Raw genomic sequence first — 10,000 nt, forward strand, 5'->3', positions numbered from 1 at the left:
AAAATACCGCGGTTAGCCATGGGAGATAACAATCGAACTCACACATCCCTGTGACATCCCTCTTAATTAAAACCTTTTAGCTTAAAATAATTTCATGGGTACCCACCAATTGTGAATATCTCATACAGAACGACTCCATAGGACAACCTGTAAGACAGAAACACAAACATACGCACACACACGTTTTACTTAGGACTGGGTTGCAGGGATGCATGGTGCAAGGATGGCGCAATGGTGAGAGTACTCGCCTCCCACCAATGTGGCCCGGGTTCCATTCCCAGACTCGGCATAATAATAATAATAATAATAGGGCTAGACTCCTAAGAAACGTTTTGTCCCTTTAGGGAATCAGGAGAGAACTCCCTTGGCGCTCTTCATCCCAGGTCCAACGTAAGCCGTCTGTACTTACCAAGAAGAGAAGGAGGGCGTGGACTAATTAGTGTTGAAGACGTCATAAATATTGAAGAAAGAATCAATGTCTACATCAGCCAGAGCCAGGAACGTTTGTTGAAAGCTGCACGGGAGAAGAAGAACTTCGATGAAATTTAAACACCAAAGGAGTAAAAGGAATGGATAAAGAGGAAAAGAATTGTGGACTGGTCTGGAAAGCAGCTGCATGCGCAGTTCAAGAGAGAGAAAGAGGACCTATCTGGTGTTTCCTGGAATTGGATAAGAACTGGTGAACTGAAGAAGGAGACAGAAGGGCTTATTTTTGCCGCGCAAGACCAGGCACTAAGAACAAACGCCATAAAAGCCAAAATCGAAAACCAAAATGTATCATCCAAATGCAGAATCTGTGGTAGTCACGATGACACTGTGCAGCATATTTTGTGTAGTTGCCCCAAGCTTGCGCAGACAGAATATAAAAAGAGACATGATGTTGTTGGGCGGGTCATACATTGCGAGTTGTGCAAGGAATATGGAGTTGAGTGCAGTGACAAATGGTATGAGCATTCCCCCAAAAGCATAGAAGAGAATGAGGAAGTAAAACTGTTATGAGACTTTACCATCCAAACAGACCGTGAAATCCATCACAGGAGGCCAGACATTGTAATTCAGAAAAAGAAGGCAAAGGAAACAATCATTGTGGACATAGCTGTTCCCGGAGATAGCAACGTAAAGCAAAAAGAAACTGAAGAGTAGGAAAAGTACCAAGACCTGCGAGGAGAGATTAAAAGGATCTGGAAATCAAGGAGAAAAGTGGTGCCAGTGGTAGTAGGTGCATTGGGCTCAGTGTCAAGCTGGCAGGCCACTTGGAGCAACTAGGAATTAAGGACCGAACAAGAACGATGCAAAAGTCGGCACTCCTCGGATCGGCACATATCCTCAGAAAAGTGCTAAGTCTGAAAAGTCTGAGGTCTCGGGATGAGACTTGACTGGATATTTCTCACCAGGAAAAAAACCCTGTGCTCAATAATAATAATAATAATAATAATAATAATAATATAGGTGAAATAAGACTAATGAAGATGAAGATGATCCAACGGTACTCCATAAAAATTACAAACACTTAAGATATAGAGACGACTGCTAGCTTTCGATAGGATATTATCTAGATGTAAATCCCAGTTAGTGGGTTTTCTATCTATAAAAGTCAGAGGAACTGGTAAAGCCTTAGTGGGTTTGCCTATAAGAAGTATCTTCCACGTTTTCTTGAAGTTTAGTTGGATGCGATGCGACAGTTGTCCATTCAGCAATAGATAAATAATTAAATCATCAGCAAATTTTACAAGCAAATTTTGATTCGGTCCGATGACCTTGATATCACTGACTATGATAGAACATAATATATAGCCTAATACAGTGCCCTTGAGGACACCTCTATTAATGTTTAAATGATTCGTAACAACGCCATCAACAACAACTATTTGTTTTCTCCTTGTCAATCCAGGCATCATGTGTAGGTTGAGTTTTTTGATTCTCTACTATTCACAGAGAGGTTTTTCTTCGGGCATTCTGGTTTTACCTGGCTCTCCTCAAAAACCAATATTTGACTTGATATGCCTTAATTGTTGATTTCAGTCTACAGTGTCCCCAATCTGTGCTCCAGCCTTAGATGGACTAGACATGTAAGTAAAGTTCATTCCTTTTCTTTCCTTTACTCAAATATAGTATCAATCGAATCGAGTTTGCACGCAGAGACCAATGCGACTAACTATTCATGTTTATATACCTTAAACCAACCAAACGGGGTTGACAAGTATCGTTTTCCTCTTAGGCGCTAACATTATTGCATTTCCTGACCTGATACAATTGTGTCTTAGCACTAAATACTTCAAAAGTCTGGAAATTTAATCGTCAAAAGCACATACACATCACTTTTGCTTGACAGATTTGCAGGATCTCCAAAGAGTATCTCAGGTGCCGTCCACTTTATTGGCATACAGCCCTAGGGAGAAAACAGCATTGCATTTTCGTGTTAAAAACAGAACGTCAAAGAGGTACACAGGGAACAATGTGAAAGGGAATCCATCAATAATGTAACCCACCTTTTTGGCATTGCCATGTCCATATTTAAAGTTCTGGTAAGATAACCCAAAATCAGTGACCTTGCACACACGGTTTTGATCAAGAAGTACATTTCGTGCTGCAAGATCACGGTGAATAATCTAGAAAAAGCAAATAATCAACGTTAGTCATGCTCGCGTATAGGATAATATATTCTGTAATCCCACCGGTAGTGAAGAGGTGCCATTTGCATTTCCCTATCAACAAGAGGGGTGCAAGCGGGTCCAAAGTTAAAACTTACTCGAAATGACTCAGAGGAAGGTAGTTAGTAGGTATTATTATACATTGGCGTCACAAGCTCGATTTTGATTGGCTATAAGCACGCAGCTAATTCTTGCTTGCTCTGTTTCTCCTACGTCATACCTATCGACAATATGTTTTATATAAGTAGAATTGACGTCATACACAGAGACAATAGTTTTATGCATGCAGAAGTGACGTCACCTGACACAGTAACCAGCAGAGAAGAGGAAAGAAAACTTTGCCAACCGCAGAAACTTTCTTTGATTTACCGCTCATCCAAAGAAATGGATGAGTCAGTCCTCTTGTCTTTACAAATGCAACTCAGGAATATGCATAATAAAACAATTATTGCATTCGGTTTTTGCATGATAGCGATAATTATCAAGGCATCAGTTTGTGTTATCCGCCTCAGCCTTCGGCTTCGGCAGAAAAAAGCAAACTTTGGCCTTGATAATTATCGCTATCCTGGGAAAACCGAATCCAATAATTGTTAATTACCTAATATGATTAGAAAATAGCGTAGCCAATGTTCCCCGAATACTGAAAAGATGACTGTTGAATTATCATGATGACCACGGCGGCGGCAGATCACACTATGTAATATCAAAGCATAGGTCGGTGCATGGTTCTCCAGCGTTATCCCAATGTATAAAACCCAGTGTTTAAAGCGCGAGCTAGCATGTGTCACCTACAGCAAACCATTAATATTTCTTTTCGATATAGGAATATGATAGCAAAATGATCACACATTTTTGTCTACATAATGTCAAACACAACAAGGAGTAAGCATATCGCATGATGCATTTCGTAGATACAATCTTAATCTGTGAAAGATTAGAATAAGCAACAAATAGTACCATATCGTATGACATGCTTGTTACATACCCCTCTGGATGCCAGGAACACCATTCCAGTAGCAATCTGGTTTGAAAATGACATTAGGTCATAGGTCTTCAGAGGCGCTACTGCTAGTTTTCCGCAATAATGTTTGTCGAAAATTCCACGGCTTTTTCTCAGGTACCCCAAAAGATCCCCACAGGGTAAGTACTCCATGATCAAAATTGGCTGTACTGTAAAGGTTACACAGAGTTTGGACAACTTCGAGAATGCTTCTACAAACTATTAGCTTCTCGGAAAGGTGGATATGGGCTCTATCATTATTACGTTTAGACGCTTTTAAGAAGCAGTATTTGCGTGGCTCTGTGTCGGAAGATCACAGTTTAGCCAACCATCTTTGTCAGCACCGCATATTAGCGGCTCACCATGAATGAGCAGAGAAGGTGAGGATGAAGAAAAGGGCGAATATCTACACATTCTCCAAGTTAAAGGTCATGTTACCCAAGAATGAATGTGAAAATGAGAAAAAAAAAGACGTGAATTAAATAATAATAGTTAAAAAACATTAAACAACGTTACCCCTAATTTCCCCATATTTGTGAAGAACTTTATATGTGAAAAAAAAAAATACAAGGGCTGGATTTTTAATATGACGAAAGTATAGTGAGTAAGAGATGATTAAAAATTTGTAACATATTTTTAAAGATAAAGTATACAATTGTCATGCAAAATGTATAATTCCTTTCAATTATTTATCTCTTCCTGGTGGTCTTTGCAGCCTGAGCCAGTTTCTTGCACAAAAGAATAAATTATGAAATAATAATAGCAAATAAAAATAAATAAATAAATAAATAAACCAAATCAAAGCCTCAAAAACTTTCTTGTATAAAGAGGCTCCAAGTGGGTTCTCTTTAGAAGTGTGAAATCAGGCACGTGACCGTTTTATATAGCCTACTATTCGCATTTTTACTAAAACTATCAGCTTCAAGGGTTTGCATTTCAGATTGAAAAAGAAAGTTCATATCTTTTTTTATTATTCCATGGCATTGCTTTGATGATTCACCTTTTTTAAAAATTGTTCTGTTTTTCTGTGTCTTGACCTTATGCTATGCAATTGTTGGATTTGAACTTGACGTTAAGAGAGTTTAATTTGTTCTTGGGAAATGTGGTGAAAACGACCATTATCTCGTTACTCGTGTAACACGGCAAAAGTGGGCTAGAATTACCCAAACCATTTGCTTAAATAGACAAATTTAGCCCTGAATATCATCGATTGATGAGGTTTTCACTAGCGGTCTTTTATAATTGCTGCAAATTTCTCACAGCTGTTTCTACAGTTTAGCATTTGCGATAAGATCCTTACTCTGGGTGGTGACACAGCCAATGAATTGAACAATATTCGGCTGAGGGCTGTCTCCAATAAGTTTGCCCAACCCGATTTCTCTCATCAGAGCGACTTTTCCTTTATCTCCAGATGCGGCTACAATAAATGACACCAGGGTACAATAAGATTGGACGCATGACTTGTTGAGGTGTTTCATGTATTTCTACCTCCTAAACTGGACTATTAATAACACGGTTTTTTTAATTTCCCCGACTTGTCTTCGTCTCATTTTCTTTACGTCATGAAGTATTGTGATAAAAGTAAGTCCATTTTTTTAATGCCGGTAGTTCCTTCGCATAGGAGGCTCAGGATATCAATGGAAGCCGATGGTGCGCTTCTTACCCTCCCTCCATTTGTCAGTGCTCCATTTTACAGATAATTAGAGCTACAGCTACACAAGTGAAAGGAAGGTGTTAAAACATGCAGACTTTTAAGTCGCTGAGAATCGAAGTTGTCACATTTGGCTGTCAAAGACGCGCACCAGTCAATTAAGCTACCCCTGCTCCTGATTCAGTGTTTTTGGGCTCCAACGCTTAGGGAAAATCGAATATGCTTGATCGATTCAAATATCCACTCGGTCAACCAGTTGGGGGTATTTAACCATCTTATATGGTATTTTAAACTACAATCTAGCAATGGAAAATAGGCTCTATAAATGGTTAAAAGTATTATTTATTTATGAATTTTATCCCTTAATGTGCAGCGAGGGTACAAATCTGGTGTATTTGAGGCAAGACGTTGCCATGGAAGCTTGAAATAAAAGTAAAAGAACGAAATATCTTTTTACACTTGCAATGAATAGGGATTAAGCAGGAGAAAAGGATTAGGAACCTGTTATGAGAAGGTGATCTATTTTGGTAATCTCCGCATTTGTTTCGAGGTTAAGATAAACGTGGGTAGATTATGAAAGACTTGATTAAGAATTGATGATTTTTGCTGATTCCTTTCATAAAACATAGTAATGAAGATTTGTTTTTCTTTCTGTTACAACACATTTTTATCCTGCATGTTGAACGCGGCTTTGTAAGATTCTACGTGACAGGCAGTTCTTAAAGCACTTGTGATACCTCTTCAACTGAAAGGTATCCGATGGTAACTATAAATTAACAAAGTCGAATCGTACTTAAGAGAAAAGCACTTTGCTGCAACAAAACGTATGCCTGGTTTTCCATTTCCCCGCCTCAAGGTTGCTCGCCAAACTGTTCCAAATGCTCCTGAACCAATGACCTCCTCAAGTGCAATCTGGCGACGTGCTATTTCCCATGAGTCCACTTCAACATTCAACACCTCCATTTCATGTTCTTCCGCGGCACCTTGTGATCTTTAATCCAGAAATGTTGAGTGTTAGTTCTCTCATTTTCCAATGGTGGGTTGGTTGCCGCTCGCCAAAACTGTTTTTCATTTTGTCACAGCAAGTTTCCAAAAGCGTAATTGGTTTGGTTATTTGATTGGGGAAGTCAAAAGAATTCGAAATGACGTTCAGAATTGCAGAAGCAATGATACTAATGATGTTGGTGTATGATGCCCCAAACCCGGCGTGGCAAACTAACTAAGAAAGCCATACTTAATATCCAACAGCTGCCATTTTACAATGCAAGATAAGTTCTTATGCTTAATAATCGCGCACTTCTTTTGATCTTGAAATAAGTTTTTTGAAATTCAGGTAACCCGGCCAAAGCCCCTACACCCTCTCTCTTCTTCATTTGGTCTTGTGGTAAGAGAGGATGAGGGGACAGAACATCTCCACCATATATTGGCCTCTTCCAATGATAATTTTTTCAATCTCAATTTAACCCGTGGTCAAGATGCGCGGCTATTTCAAGGAAGACACCTGATTGGGTGTCATTGGCTGTGCGACCATGGCGATAAAAATAGATGAGGCATGAAGATGTGTTCTCTATAGTCATCCTCCCTTCCTTGTGGTTAGTTATTGCAATGCTATTTACAGAAGGGGGCGTCATACGTAGAGTATACAGTAGAGAGCTTATGCACAAGACGTTTGTCAAGTAGCCGTAGAGAGACTGGGTCGAAACCGATGTCCGTGACTTGCTTGCTTGCACTGAGCATTTCACGTTAGGGATTTCGCTAGTTGTGAAGCAGTTTTGATTCTTTCTTAAGACAGAATCAAGATTTCTTTAGAAAGAAATATCGTATGCTTTTTAAAAGTTACAATCCAGGATTAATATGAAAGGATAAACTTTTATTGTAAGAGAACACGGCTTGAAACCTTCAATTTAACTACACGCATTATGAATTGGATGTGACATGTTACCCGGTATCAAGAATAGATCCTGATTATAACTAAAATTTTGCCTTCACTACCAAATGAATGAGACGCATACAACAGAGTAGATACAGGGGCATATAGGTCAGCAAAGACCTCATACGCCTGTTTACTGTAGGAACAGTGACAAATTAAATACTGCTCACCATACCTCACAATTCAGACATGTGTCTTCAGAGAAAAACCAATTCGCAGTTATGTAAACTTGTGCGACACCGCTGTATACCAAAACCCAAAAACACTTTATGGAAAGAAGGGAACGTATAGCCCCACCAACTGCGGTGTCACTAAATACGGGGGCTGAGTTACGGTAACGAATCATGAAAACTAACAATACACACTTAAATCAAACTTCAACTTGGGAGCTGAATTGTTGCTGTCCTACAATGATTTTTAAATCTTAACGGCTACTATACATATCTGACACTCATACCCATAATCCCTCTTGCACGGCACCAATCCTCCTGTCCTTGTCGGCAGAAAAAGAAAAGTACTTCTGTCTATTACGCATCGCTTTTATTTTCAGAAAATTATACTATCTTCAGATTTGAAAAACATGATTTATCAGGCAATAAAATGAATATATATTTGAAGTGATCCTCGCACTTCGCTGGACAATTCAATTCTCTCATTCGTCTTTTACCAGCACTTCAAATATACATTCAATTCATTTCATTCATAAAGTCCTTCACCAGAACAAATGAGCCCAACAAATTGACCTACTCCCAACTGCGTGGCTTCATAGCTCAGTTGGTAGAACATTGCACTGGCATCGCAGAGGTCCTGGGTTCGAATCCCGTTGGAGTCACCTGAATTTTTCAGGGTGTCTATAAAGCAGCATTTGCTGAAATTGTCCTGCTAAGTGCAAAGTTCACTTCTCTCATTCATGATCTTCCAGTGTTCGCTGATCAGCGCGAGCCATTGCCACATTTCTGCAAAGAAAAGAAAATGACCCTTATTGAACAAAGAAGGGTTACAGAAAAAGAAACTAAACGTCACTGTCATTTAATTTTACAAATTCTAACATGGTCTTTTTGAAATCGTTGCCTTAGCATTGCCACATGTTGCCAGTGCATTAAAATTTAAGACCACAGAGAAAAAAAAAAAAAAAAAAAAACAAAGAGGTACTTCTCAAGGAAAGCATATATATTTTTAAAGGACTAGTACTTACTCTTTTCTTTTTCTTTTGAAGGCTTTGAGTAACGGCGTTCGCAGCGCTCTTTTCATCATGTGGAGAACTGATTAAGGCAAATTTCTTTGGTAAATGACAGGAAATATAAGGTTGATGGTCCAGTATATACACAGGAATACAAGAAAAATCAATCAATAAATTAATTATTCCACATCAAATTAACTTACCTTTCCACGGACAGCAAATACCCAGCTTTGATGTTTGTGACTTGATGTTTGGGAAGTGTGACACCATTTTTTTTTTTTTGGAAAATCATTTCCGGCCAACGTCCGTGTAGAGAAAAAACGTCTCGTGCTTAAGCTCTCAAACTAGCTAATGTGTAGTGTAGTGCGTTGTAGTGCAGTGCAGTGCAGTGCAGTATATTGTCAAGTAGGGTGTATTGTGGAATATGGAGTTAAAAAATAAGTTGTCAAAAAAAAAAAAGATAGAAAATAAATCAATATATTATCTCACAGATAAATTGCTTACAAGATAGAAAAGGGAAAAAGAAAATCGAATGTAGTATAAAATCGTCCCAATACAAAAACACAAGCAATAGAAGGAGCGGTAGATGACCTTGGTTGGACTCGTAGAGGATCTATCTAATTTTGTGGAATGGGAAAATGCTTGTCGTTAACCCGTCTGCACTAGTAATTGAGACTAGTTTTTTCTTTCTTGTTTTTAAGATTGGTTAAGTCATTTTTATCTCTTTGGAAAAATCTTTAACGATCAAATTTCGAAGTCATTGGAGATTCTAGTATTACCGTTAACGTTCACTTTAGTAGACTGTTCAAAGTCCCCTATTTTTCCGTTTGATCGTCGGGATCGAGCACAAACTTTCGCCATCTTTGTTTTTAAAAGCGAGCGCGAACTGGGGAGAGCGATATAGCTACCGAGTGGGTGGGGGGAGTGGAGGGGTTTTGGCAGGAAAAATAGGGAGACTGTCTGATCTTTACTGCGACTAGTGTTCAGCGAGTCCCGTTGCACCAGCAACGGCAATACCTGATTGGTCCATAACACAATGCATATGTCAATAAAAGTACAGGTTCGAAAACAACATGGCTTATCTAGAGAAAGAATCTCAAGAGTCTCAAGTTTTCGAAAGGCTATAGTTTAGGCGACTTGGTGGATTAGTCCTAAAAGAAGAACAGAAGGAAGCGATTACGCTTTTACTGCAAGGCAAGGATGTATTGGCTGTCCTTTCTACAGGATTCTGAAGAGCCTGATCTACCAAAGCTTCGTAATTGTCAAGCAATTGGAAAATGAAAGCACTTCTGGAAGAGATCGGCCCTCGTGTTTGTTTATTGTACCGTTACGAAGTGTAGGAGAGGAACACATTAATTCCAATGATTTGGTTTGAGCGTTAAGGGTTTTGAGAAAAATGTAGATGTATTAAATGAGATGAAGAACAACAACTTTCAAGTCATTTACCCTTCCGCTGGGCAAGCTTTGTCGAGAGACTACGGTTGTTGCGGGTTGAATCCACGCCGTTCAAGAGACAACTGTCGCTGATAGTTGTCGACGAAAGTCACACCGTTGAAACTTGGTTAGTGTAATTTTCGTTTTTAATACC

General features: G+C 39.0%; 1 protein-coding gene and 1 non-coding gene across 2 annotated transcripts; one reads left to right on the forward strand and one right to left on the reverse strand.

Moving 5' to 3' along the window:
• Positions 1-106: 106 nt before the first annotated feature.
• On the reverse strand, positions 107-5,129 carry LOC138034380 (tyrosine-protein kinase csk-1-like; the record flags this gene model as incomplete). The annotated part of the gene is made up of 5 exons (XM_068881815.1): positions 4,952-5,129; positions 3,637-3,821; positions 2,490-2,609; positions 2,313-2,389; positions 107-147 (listed from the first exon to the last, which is right to left on the reverse strand). Coding segments are annotated over exons 1-5 (601 nt in total), but the record flags the coding sequence as incomplete, so codon positions are not given.
• A 2,862-nt stretch (positions 5,130-7,991) lies between these two features.
• Positions 7,992-8,064, forward strand: Trnaa-ggc (transfer RNA alanine (anticodon GGC)). Its single transcript has one exon. It is a non-coding gene; the product is annotated as a tRNA-Ala (tRNA).
• The last annotated feature ends 1,936 nt before the right edge of the window (positions 8,065-10,000 follow it).

The sequence above is a fragment of the Montipora capricornis genome, unplaced genomic scaffold, assembly GCF_036669925.1.
Source record: "Montipora capricornis isolate CH-2021 unplaced genomic scaffold, ASM3666992v2 scaffold_118, whole genome shotgun sequence".
NCBI classification, from domain to species: Eukaryota; Metazoa; Cnidaria; class Anthozoa; order Scleractinia; family Acroporidae; genus Montipora; species Montipora capricornis.